Source organism: Oryx dammah, unplaced genomic scaffold (assembly GCF_014754425.2).
Source record: "Oryx dammah isolate SB20612 unplaced genomic scaffold, SCBI_Odam_1.1 HiC_scaffold_19, whole genome shotgun sequence".
Lineage (NCBI taxonomy): Eukaryota > Metazoa > Chordata > Mammalia > Artiodactyla > Bovidae > Oryx > Oryx dammah.
In genome coordinates, this window is record NW_024070203.1 from 3283923 (window position 1) to 3297350 (window position 13428).

At 40.8% G+C, this 13428-nt stretch overlaps 1 protein-coding gene across 1 annotated transcript in view; it reads left to right on the plus strand.

Annotated features, from left to right (window-relative positions):
* B3GAT2 (beta-1,3-glucuronyltransferase 2) overlaps positions 1–13428 on the plus strand; it is a 101858-nt gene that overhangs the window by 41154 nt on the left and 47276 nt on the right. The window contains exon 2 of the mRNA XM_040261402.1: positions 2391–2535. Coding sequence (XP_040117336.1) covers positions 2391–2535 — 145 coding nt within the window. The remainder of the gene's footprint in view (positions 1–2390; positions 2536–13428) is intronic.

Below are 13428 nucleotides of genomic sequence, written 5' to 3' on the forward strand. Positions count from 1 at the left end.
TCCTGTCCGTTTAACTGGGAGTCACAGTGGGAGGAGTAAGTGATAGAGTATGGCTCTGGTGTTGAATACAGAGGACGAAAATGCCTTTGGGGGCCAGACCTGGTCTTAAAGTTGTGAATCTTATTAATATGCAAAGTGCTTCCTCACTGTCTTAACATCCAGCACTTTACTCCTCGATTTCAAACTGGAGCTCACACCAGGTACCTGGAATTGTGCCGTGACATAGCTGCTGCTTTGTGCTAAGAAAGTGGGAAAGCTTTTAAATATTGGGAATTATTTTAGTTATAGGAAAATTTTACTTATAATAGGAACAGTCATCATTACATCCCCCTCTCCTCAGAAAAGAATGTAGCTGCCAAGGACTCCTTAAGAATCAGTGATGGAATGAAAAGGACGCTGAACAAGATGGGTCCCTGGGGTGACGTGCAGATGCTCTGTAAATAACTCTGCTATTTTCCTGTAAAATGCCTGACACCCTCTGAAATGCAAGGTCCTGTACTGCCAGGCTGTGTGATGCAGGATTCCACACTGAATCTCAGAGGCATGCATACATGGCAAAAGCATCTGGATCTTTCTGAAGTTGTAGACTACAGGCATCCCTAGGTACCCATGGGAGATTGGCTCCAGGACCCACTGCAGGTACCAAAATCTGAGGATGCTCAAGCGCCAACCTGGACCCTCCATATCCACAGGCTCAGCATCTGTGGGCTCAACCAACTGTGAATATGATGTGCTGCCTGTATTTAAATGACTGACATTTTAAAATTTAGCATGCTTGGAAATATAATCCTGCCACATCACCTGTGTTCAATAGTCATTGCTTCTCCTTTAGCACCCGATCTTCTGAAAAAATAAAACATGAACAGATGTTTGGTCTGAGCTACTCTCAGGAATTTGGAGCATAAAAACAAACCCTGCATGTTCTAGCATGAAACTGGCACAGAAGTGTGAAGAGTCACTTCTGTTTCCTCTCGTTACCAAGAACCCTAGGCCATTCTGGAATCTGTGGGCAAAATCCTTCACGTTTTTCATGGCCCCGTTTAAAATGAAAAGCCAGGCATTGAACCTGTCTGGCCATGTTTCCTAGCCCCTGTAGGAGTGTTCCAGTTATGTGTGTTCTACTCTTTAAGGAAATTTCTCTTTTCCTGTTTCCTGTCTCCTTCCATTCTTTTCCTGTCTGTCTGCCTCTTTGCCCGTGAGGTACCTCTTCACAGCACAGCTCATCCTGATCTCTTGCTACCCATGACTCACATATCAGATATCACATGGTGCTTACATCCTTATCAAGAATGTTTCAGCCTTTGCTGTATCCAGGCACAGCCTATGCGTTGTCAGGACACCCACCCAAGTGTGAGATGGGGTCTGCCTACCAGCTTTCCACATTTCAACATTTAGTGCTCCAGGAAAAAGCAGTTTAGGAGCTGAAAAATCACAGGCATTTTAAGGAAATATCAAAAAAAGGACACAGCACTATTTTCGTGCCTTGTTAGACACAAGGCCATTTTGTCACTGTAAGAAAAACATGTATTAGATTTAATTTGGTTTTTCAGTATGCTTGGCATGTTTGAGATATCAAACAAAAAAAATGGAAATGTTTCCATTTTCTGCAGTGTGCAAGGAGATGGGTCTGAAGGTGGAGTGAACTGAGAGAGGACTGTATTTCTGTGAACTTTGCGTCTTTTCCTTTAAGGACATCTAGGAGATAACTTCTGGTTGAGGGCTGTCTTTGACCAGAGCTCCACCAAGCACAAGAGCGTGTACCTGGAGAGGACCAGAGATTCCAGCCACTGGCATGGGGCATTCCTCTCTAATTTGGCCAAACTGCCTTTGAAAGGCAGGCGAATTTAGGGTACATTTTTCTTTCTGTCAGTCCGGAGGTTGCCTGGTGTCCGTTCTGGATCTGGATCCTATTATGCGTGTTCCCAGACAAGATGTCTCTGTGTCTGTCACAATGCAAAATCAGAGCCAGCCAAGCCCTGTGAGCTCTCTGAGCGGAACTCTGCTGTTACTGGATATGCGGTTCCCTGGGGGTCAGCCAGCCTCCTCATTTCTGGAGGTACTGAGTATTGTTGCAGATTCAGCTTTGAGACAAGTAGACAATATCTGGTGGCCACGACTTAGCTTCCAAGGAGGTGAGCAATGTTCAGACACTGATGCACTTTATCTATCAGCCCTGAGCCCCTGACTGAGTCCACGGCGGCGCAGGACAGTGGTCCCCAGCGGGGAATCGGGAGCCGTCTACCAGCAGGAGGGCTCTGTTCAGAAACCCGCGCCTTTTGAACATCTCCACTCCCCCTTGCCCCTGTTTCTTCCGTGGCTCACATTCCTTTCCTCCTTTCGGGGTCTTTCTCCTAAGGAGCCCTCAACCACATCTCTTTCCGCTTTTGTAGATGCGAACGACACGCAAGGTCTCAGTCTGGCCGGTGGGCCTGGTCGGTGGGCGGCGCTATGAACGTCCGCTGGTGGAGAACGGCAAAGTCGTGGGCTGGTACACCGGCTGGAGAGCAGACAGGCCTTTCGCCATCGACATGGCAGGTGAGGCGCGTGGATGGCGGGGTTTGCTCCTGCAGGACTGTTCCCGCCACCTCTCTTGCGTGCAACTGCCCTGGAGGAAGGATGCTTTGAAAGACTGCTTCGGTTCTGCTCTAGGCTGTATTACGTTCAGCCGATGAATTATTTAACTAAACCCTCAAAGCAGGCTTTGGGGATAATTCAAGGAGAAATCGATTTTTGGAGTGATTAGAAAACGCTCATTCCACTTTGTCACCTGTCCATACAGCCATCCCTTTTCCAGGGGGGTGGGTTGGCGGGAGGGGAGCTGGTGGGGACCAGACGTGGCCCAGGCTTCACGGGTTCTGCAGCCTGTACCTCTCTGTGCTTTGTCTACAAGTCCAGCTGGTTATAATATATCACATGTGTACTGGTTATAATATAATCACGTGTCATACTATATCCCATGTATAATATATCCTGTGTACTGGTAAATGGAACAGGCATATGGTATAGGCAAGCTAATAACTTTAATGATTTTTGATACATTTAGGGCTTATTGATACATTTAGTAACTAAAATATAAAATTGGATGACTGGTTGTTCAAACGTGGATTAACATTAAATATAACTGTCTTCTGAAGTTTTTGAAATGAAACTGTCTTTGACGTTGGTTGAAAACCAACCAACTAAATTGAATAAAACCTACAGTAGCCCACAAATTCTAAAATGCTGCTTCATCACAAAGTGACTCATTTTCTAAGGGTTATATAAAATGATGACTGTGATTACTCTAGAAGGATGCAGTTTGAAACATAAAAAAATTCACTGACATCTATAACTTAGAAGATGAAGGCAGAGTTGCTTCAAAATTGATCTCATCCATCTTCAGGTCTGAAACAGAGCTCTGTCAGCCTGGGCTTGGTCAATATTTTGTGTGTTATTTCCCAGCTGTAGTCAGAATCACTACGTTCAGAATTCTGATGGGATGGAAGCTGTGTTCTGACTGGCTTCATCACTTTAATTCTGACAGTACTATAAATTTGAGGGAGTGAGGCCATGAAGAGGACTAGGGATAAAGCTGCTGGGGAAAGCCTTGTGGATGGCTGCTCCACTGCCCTGCATCGTGGGAGAAGACAAGCTAGGACATCCTAACTCCATATTCCCTGAGTGCACACATTTGGGGGCCACATGTCATGGTCTGTGACCCTTCCCTGATCCTCCTCTCCCAAACCCTTTCCCTGCATCCTGACCTCTCCATTGCTCTTCCAATCCAAGCCTTACTCCTCATTCCTCAGTTCTTACAGCCCCAGAGCCGAGCTGGCATCTCAACCAAAGCATCTTCCTGAAGGCAGACAGAGAGGCGGGTCAGCCATATTTGGAAAGTCTCAAGGAATCTTAAAAGAGTTATCTCCTTAATCCAGTCTGAGTTTGTGGCCCTGAAAGTATGACTGACTATAACCTATAACGTGTCTTTTGAGAATCAAGTTTGTTTTTTTTTTTTTTTTCTGTTCAGAAGTGTCCCTTTGAGCAGAAGACTTGGGTACTATTAGGAAAAATCTTGTGCTTCTCTGGGACTTGGCCTCCTCATGCAGAATGAGGGAATGAGTGACCAGTCAGGTCTTCCCTAATGAATTCCTCCTTTCCCTGGCTTCCTACCTTGGAAGTCCAAAGAAAAGTCCAGGTCCCTGGATTCTAAGTGAGGGTGTGACTGCTAACACAGCCAGCTGGCAGATAGCTAGTCCTAATTGTCCCCAGAGCCTTGCCTGAACTTCCCAGGAGCATCTCTGCCCATCACCCTGCAAGGTAACTTCAAGGTGAAAATAACATGGATACATCTTTCTGGATTTTGCTGTAAGAACTTTATGCAGATGATCAAGTATCCAGTAAACAGTAAGCCCATTGAGTGTTTTGCATTGCTTCCTCCAGAATTTGGATACAAATAGATATATCCAAAATTCAAGAAAGGCACATGGGTTTTGTGATTTAGGCTGGCTACTGATAAGATATTTGATGCTCTTTCACTGCCAAAATCTCTGGGAAACTTTTCTCCATGCCAAGACTTATAGTTGGATTTTTCTAAGCCCCTTATTATATTTCAAAGCCCCTTATTATATTTCAAAGCATAAGAGCTATCATAAAAAATGAATGATTTGCTTATTTTTTATTAATTACCCTTATTTTAAAATAAGAATATAATTTCTGTCTCAAAGAAAACAACTTTTGAAACACTAAATTATTTTATTCACACATGAATTTTCTTTGCAAATTAGTTTTCAGCAAATTATTGATATTTTTGGACATCTTTACATGACAGTGATTTGGTTGATAAGATAAAGATCTGACTTTGAGGCAGTTTGTTCTCATTCTAAAACTTGAAATTCCACTGCTTTGTTTAGATTGCATATAATCCATTTATTCTTAGTGGGACAAGAGGAAGAGCTTTTAGATGTTCTTGTACAAATGATACTTCCCACCTCATTTTCAAGGGACAGATACACACAGTCACTATTTCTAGAGAGAAGGAAGCAGAAAACCCACTTCCCTGCTGTACCCAGGAAAGCCTGAGAAGCACTGCTTTGAAAAAGGTTGTGATCGTCGCCTTGGGGGCCTGCATTGGAGCCTGGGCCTCACTTGGATTGCTACAAACTGATTAAAATGCAACTGACAGCTGCATGGGGTCCTGGCTCCTTGGGCCAGCACCAGCCTGAAGGCCCATGTGGATTGTGGAGCCAGCCATGTGAGATTGTTACCCCACCCACCTTCAGCCCCACAGCCCCATGAGAGAAACATCCCTGTAGCCAGCCAGGCCAGGGTCCAGGCTCCCACCAACACACTCATAGTAGCCAGCCCAGCCACAGAAGAAGAAGGCACACAGCCCACAGAGGGGGCACCCCTAGAGCATATAGCTCTGGAGACCAGGGAAGAGTAGGTTGCAGGGCCCCATAGGACATCTCCTACATGAGGCTACTTCTCCAAGATCAAGAAATGTAACCAGCCCACCTAACACAGAGGAATAAACAAAATTGGGCAAAATAAGGAGATGGAAGAATATGTTCTAAATGAAAGAACAGGACAACCTCAGAAAGAGAACTAAATGAAGTGGAGAAAATGAATTTACCTGATAAAGAGTTCAAGGTGATAATTATAAATAAGCTCATCAAATTCAGAAGAATGAATGAACATGGTGAGAATTTCAACAAAGAGCTGCTGCTGCTGCTGCTACTGCTGCTAAGTTGCTTTAGTCATGTCTGACTCTGTGTGACCCCATAGACGGCAGCCCACCAGGCTCCCCCGTCCCTGGGATTCTCCAGACAAGAACACTGGAGTGGGTTGCCATTTCCTTCTCCAATGCATGAAAGTGAAAAGTGAAAGTGAAGTTGCTCAGTTGTGTCCAAATCTTAGCCATCCCATGGACTGCAGCCTACCAGGCTCCTCCGTCCATGGGGTTTTCCAGGCAAGAGTACTGGAGTGGGGTGCCATTGCCTTCTCCGTCAACAAAGAGCTAGAAACTATAAGGAAGAATGAAGCACAATTTAGGAATACAATAAATGAAATAAAAAAATACACTAGAAGGATTTGACAGTAGATTAGATAATATAGAGGAACAGGTCAGTGATCTGGAAGACAGAGTAGTGGAAATCAAGCTGAACAGGAAAAAAAAAAATTTTAATGATGGTAGTTTAAGAGACCTCTGGGACAACATCAAGTAAACTAACATCCACATTAGAGGGGTCCCAGAAGGAGAAGAGAGAGAAAGAGGTAGGTAACTTATTTGGAGAAAAAAGTAGCTGAAAACGTTCTTAACCTGGGAAAGGATATTGACATCCAGGTCCAAGAAGCACAGAGTGTCCCAAAAAAGATGAACTCAATGAGGTCCACACCAAGACATTATAATTAAAGTGGCAATTATTAAAGAGAGACTCTTAAAAGCACCAAAAGAAAAGCAACTAGTCACATACAAGGGAACTTCCATGTGACAATCAGCTTTCTTTTTGGCAGGAACTTTGCCAGCCAGAAGACACTGGCATGATATATTCAAAGTGATGAAAGGGGAAAAAAACAGGAATACTCTACCTAGCAAGGTTAGCATTCAGATTTGAGGAGAAAGGATTTAAAAGGTAAGCAAAAGTTAAAGGAATTCAGTACCACTGGGCTTCCCTGGTGGCTCAGCTGGTAAAGAATCCACCTGCAATGCAAGAGACCTGGCTTTGATCCTTGGGTTGGGAAGCTCCCCTGGAGAAGGGAAAGGCTACCCACTCCAATATTCTGGCCTAGAGAATTCCATGGACTGTATAGTCCATGGGGTCACAAACAGTCAGACACGACTGAGCCACTTTCACTTTCTTTCACTTTCAACCAGCTTTGCAAAATATGTTAAAGAGGCTAGTTTAAAGAGAAAAATACCACAACTAAAAATATGAAAATTAGAGAAGGAAAAAAAATCTCACTGGTAAAAACAAATATATAGTAAAAGCAATAGATCAGCTGCTTTAAAAGCTAGTAGGAAGGTTAAAAGTATAAAATCATCTGTATCCACAATAAGAAGTAGTTAAGAAATACATAAACAAAAAGATGCAAAATAATTACACTAAATAGACTAAATATTCCAATCAAAGGACACAGAGGAGCTGAATGAATAAAAAACAAAATCCATGATTATGCTACCTACAAGAAGTTCACCTCATCTCTAAAGACACATGAAGACTGAATGTGATGTCATGGAAAAAGGTATTTCCCATAAATGGAATTGAAAAGCAGGGAACAGCAATCCTTAAATCAGATGAAAGACTTTAAAACAAAGAAGAAATTAGACAAAGAAGAACATTATGTAATGATAAAAGGATTTATCATTTACCATCAAGAAGATATAACAATTGTTAATGTATATGCACCCATTATGCTGCTAAGTTGCTTCAGTCATGTCCAACTCTGTGCGACCCTATAGACAGCAGCCCACCAGGCTCCCCCATCCCTGGGATTCTCCAGGCAAGAACACTGGAGTAGGTTGCCATTTCCTTCTCCAATGCATGAAAGTGAAAAGTGAAGGTGAAGTCGCTCAGTCGTGTCTGACTCTTAGCAACCCCATGGACTGCAGCCCACCAGGCTCCTCCATCCATGGGATTTTCCAGGCAGGAGTACTGTAGTGGGGTGCCATCGCCTTCTCCGATGCACCCATTATAGGAGTACCTAAATGCATAAAGCAAATATTAACAAACACAAAGGGAGAAAATAATATAATACATTACAATATTAATAATAGGGACTTCAATGCCCTACTTATATCAGTGGACAGATCATCTAGATAGAAAATCAATAAGGAAAGTTGGCTTTAAATGACACATTAGAGCAGATGAAATTAATCGATTCAGAACATTTCATTAAAAAACACCAAAATATATACTCTTTTCAAGTGCACATAGAACATTTTCCAGGCTAGATCACACAAAAAAAGTTTCAACAAATGTAAGAAAGTTGAAATGATATCAAATGTATTTCCTGATGATAACAATATGGAAACAGAAATCAAATACAGGAAAAATAATGCAAAAAACCCAAATATTTGGAGACTAAACAACATACTACTAAACAACCGATAAGTCTTAAAGAAGTCACAGAGGAAATTTTTAAAAATACCCAGAGACAAATGAAAATGGAAGCATAAAGTAACAAAATCTATGGGACAAAGCAAAAGCAGTTCTTAGAGGGAAATTAGAGGCATAAAGGCCCACCTCAGGAACCATGAAAAAAATCTCACATAAACAATCTAACATTACACCTAAAAGAACTAGAAAAAGAAAAACAAAACTAGAAGGTAGTCAAAGGAATGAATCAAAAAGATCCGGATGCTAATAAGTGAAACAGAGAGTAAGAAAAAGAAAAGAAAATGTCAGTGAAGCTAAGAATGGTACTTTGAAAAGATACATTGATAAAGCTTTAGCCAGACTCAGCAAGAGGAACAGAGGGGATCCAAATAAATAAAATCAGAACTGAAAGAGGAGGGATTACAACCAACACCACAGAAATACAAAGGATTATAAGACATTACTATAAAAGTTTCCAATAAGATGGACCATATATTATAGAAGAAATGAATCAATTCCTAAAAATGTATAATCTCTCAAGACTGAATCAGGAAGAAATAGAAAATATGAGCAGACCCCATTACCACTAATAAACTGGAATCAGTAAGTTAAAAACTCTTAACAACTAAAAGTCCAGGACCAAACAGCATCATAGGTGATTTTTATCAAAATTTAAACAGGAGTTAATGCCTATTCTTCTCAAACTATTCCAAAATTACAAAGAGAAAGGAATGCTTCCAAACTCATTTTAGGAGGCCAGCATCATTTTGATATCAGACACATCACAGACACCACAGAAAAAAGAAAGGGAAAAGAAAGCAAAAATAAATTTATAGGACATTATTACTTATGGACATAGATGCAAAAGTCCTCAACAAAATATTAGCAAACTGAATTCAATAAAACATTAAAATACACCATGATCAGATGGGATTTATTCAAAAGATGCAAGGATGGCTCGCTATCCACAAATCAAGCAATGCAATACACCATGTCAACAAGCTGAAAAATAAAAATCATATCATCTCAATAGATGCAAAAAAAGCTTTTGACAAATTCAACATTCACTTATGATAATAACTCATAAAAAGTTGGTATAGAGGGAACGTACCTCAATATAATGAAGCCCATATACAACAAAAATACAGCCAACAGTGAAAAGTGTAAAGAATTTCCTCTAAGATCAGGAGTAAGACAAGATAGCCACACTTATCAGTGTAGGAGCGCACTCCTAGCCACAGCACTTACACAAGAAAAAGAAATCCAAATTGGAAAGGGAGATGTAGAACTATCACTATTTGATGATGACATGATACTATATTTTAAAAATCCTAAAGATGCCATCAAAAAACTATTAGAAATAATCATTGAATTCAGTCGTTTCAGTATACAGAATTAACATCTCTTACCTTCCTACCTGTTGACAATGAACTACCAGAAGGAGAAATTAGGAAAATAACACAATTTACAAGTGCATCGAAAAGAATAAAAAGCATAGCAATAAATCTAACTCAAGAGGTAAAAAACTTGTACTCTGAAAACTATAAGACACTGATGATAGAAGTTGAAGAAAACACAAACAAATAGAAAGGTATATTGTGTTCATGGATTGGAGGAATTAATGTTAAAATGACTAAACTACCCAAGACAATTACAGATTTAGTGTAATCCCTATGAAAAAACCAACAGCATTTTTCACAGGAGAATAATTCTAAACTTTATTTGGAACCGCAAAAGACCCCAAGTAGCCAAAGCAATCTTGACAAAGAAGAACAAAGCTGGAGGTACCATGCTCCTTGATTTCTTACTAAACTGCAAAGCCATAGACATCAAGCTAGTGTGGTACTAGCACAAAAACAGATGTGCAGATCGAGGAAACATAATGGAAAGCCCAGAAATAAGCCCATAGTGATATAGTTAATTAATGTATAACAAAGGAGGCAAGAATGTACAATGGGGAGAAGACAACCTTTTTAATGCAAGATATTGGGAAAGCCAGACAGCTACATGGTAAAAGGCACTGGACTACTTTCTCACACCATATACAAAAATAAACTCAAAGTGGATTAGATGTAAATGTAAGGCCTGAAACCATAAACTAGAAGAAAACAGAGGCAGTGTGCTCTTACACATCAGCCTTAACAATATGTTTCTGGATCTTGTCATTTTTGGCAAAGGAAACAAAAGGAAAAATAAACAAATGGGACTGCAGCAAACTAAAGAGCTTTTTCACAGTGAAGAGAAACATCAAGAAAATGAAAAGGCAGCCTACTGAAAGGCTTTCTTTGCCAAAGATAAGGAGGTAATATCCAGAATATACAATGAACTCTTATAACTCAACATCACAAAACAAACACACTGACTGAAAATTAGGCAGAGGACCTAAGTAGACATTTTTCCAAAGAAGACATACCAATGGCCATTAAGTATGTGAAAAGGTGCTCAACATCACTAACCATCAGGGAAATGAAAACCAAACTGCAAAGAGATGTCCCCTCACACCCGTCAGGGTGGCTGACAGTGACAAGGCAAGGAACAAGCACTGGTGATGATGTGGAAAAAAGGAGATGCTGTACACTGTTGGTGGGTATGCAAATTGGTATAGCCACTATGGAAAACCGCATGGAGACTTCACAGAAAGTTAAAAATAGAGCTACCATGGAATCAAAAAATTTTACTTCTGGATATTTATCTGAAGGAAACACTAATTTGAAAGAATACATGCCCTCAATGTTCATTGCAGCATTATTTACAATTGCCCAAGTATGGAAGCAACCAAAGTGTCCATCAACAGATGAATGGATGAAGAAAATGTGGTGTGTGTGTGTGTGTGTGTATTTATATAAATATATGTAGATATATATATATACACACACACATATAGGTGTATACACACACAAATATATTAATACAATGGAGTATTACTCGTCCATAAAAACAAAAATGAAATCTTGCCTTTGTGACAACATGAATAAATATAGAGGGTATCATGCTGAGTGAAATACTTAAGAGAAAGATAAACACCATTTGATCTCACTTATATGTAGAATCTCACTTATATGTAGAATCTAAACAAAACAAAACAGAACAAAATATAACAGCCTGATAGATACAGAGAACATAGAGGTAGCTACAAAAAGGGAGAGGGTAGGAGGTGGGCAAAATAGGTGAAGGGAATTAAGAGGTATTTTTGTCTAGGTCTATGCCCCAACCAGCAATGGTGAAGAAGCTGAAGTTGAACGGTTCTATGAAGACCTACAAGACCTTTTAGAACTAACACCCAAAAAAGATGTCCTTTTCATTATAGGGGACTGGAATGCAAAAGTAGGAAGTCAAGAAACACCTGAAGTAACAGGCAAATTTGGCCTTGAAATGTGGAATGAAGCAGGGCAAAGACTAATAGGGTTTTGCCAAGAGAACACACTGGTCATAGCAAACACCCACTTCCAACAACACAAGAGAAGACTTTACACATGGACATCACCAGATGGTCAACACCAAAATCAGATTGATTATATTCTTTGCAGCCAAAGATGGAGAAGCTCTATACAGTCAGCAATAACAAGACTGGGAGCTGACTGTGGCTCAGATCATGACCTCCTTATTGCAAAATTCAGACTTAAATTGAAGAAAATAGGAAAAACCACTAGACCATTCAGATATGACCTAAATCAAATCCCTTATGCTTACTCCTTAGAAGAAAATCTATGACCAACCTAGATAGCATATTCAAAAGCAGAGACATTACTTTGCCAACAAAGGTCCGTCTAGTCAAGGCTATGGTTTTTCCAGTGGTCATGTATGGATGTGAGAGTTGGACTATGAAGAAAGCTGAGCACCAAAGAATTGATGCTTTTGAAGTGTGGTGTTGGAGAAGACTCTTGAGAGTCCCTTGGACTGCAGGGAGATCCAACTAGTCCATTCTGAAGGAGATCAGCCCTGGGATTTCTTTGGAAGGAATGATGCTGAAGCTCAAACTCCAGTATTTTGGCCACCTCATGCGAGAGTTGACTCATTGGAAAAGACTCTGATATTGGGAGGGATTGGGGGCAGGAGGAGAAGGGGACGACAGAGGATGAGATGTCTGGATGGCATCACTGACTTGATGGACGTGAGTCTGAGTGAACTCCTGGAGTTGGTGATGGACAGGGAGGCCTGGCGTGCTGCAATTCATGGGGTCACAAAGAGTTGGACATGACTGAGTGACTGAACTGAACTGAACTGAACTGATGATTATACCGTGGAAGTGAGAAATAGATTTAAGGGGCTAGATCTGATAGAGTGCCCGATGAACTATGGACTGAGGTTCGTGACATTGTACAGGAGACAGGGATCAAGACCATCCCCATGGAAAAGAAATGCAAACAAGCAAAACGGCTGTCTGGGGAGGCCTTACAAATAGCTGTGAAAAGAAGAGAAGTGAAAAGCAAAGGAGAAAAGGAAAGATATAAGCATCTGAATACAGAGTTCCAAAGAATAGCAAGGAGAGACAAGAAAGCCTTCCTCAGTGATCAATGCAAAGAAATAGAGGAAAACAACAGCAATGGGAAAGACTAGAGATCTCTTCAAGAAAATTAGAGATACCAAGGGAACATGTCTTGTAAAGACAGGCTCAATAAAGGACAGAAATGGTATGGACTTAACAGAAACAGAAGATATTAAGAAGAGGTGGCAAGAATACACAGAAGAACTGTACAAAAAAGAACTTCACGACCAAGATAATCATGATGATGTGATCACTCACCTAGAGCCAGACATCCTGGAATGTGAAGTCAAGTGGGCCTTAGAAAGCATCACTACAAACAAAGCTAGTGGAGGTGATGGAATTCCAGTAGAGCTATTTCAAATCCTGAAAGATGCCAGCAAATTTGGAAAACTCAGCAGTGGCCACAGGACTGGAAAAGGTCTGTTTTCATTCCAGTCCCAAAGAAAGGCAATGCCAAAGAATGCTCAAACTACCACACAATTGCACTCATCTCACACGCTAGTAAAGTAATGCTTAAAATTCTCCAAGCCAGGCTTCAGCAGTACATGAACCATGAATTTTCAGATGTTCAAGCTGGTTTTAGAAAAGGCAGAGGAACCAGAGATCAAATTGCCAACATCCGCTGAATCATCGAAAAAGCAACAAAGTTCCAGAAAAACATCTATTTCTGCTTCATTGACTGTTCCAAAGCCTTTGACTGTGTGGATCACAAGAAACTGTGGAAAATTCTGAAAGAGAAGGGACTACTAGACCACCTGACCTGCCTCTTGAGAAACCTGTATGCAGGTCAGGAAGCAACAGTTAGAACTGGAAATGGAACAACAGACTGGTTCCAAATAGGAAAAGGAGTACGTCAAGGCTGTATAT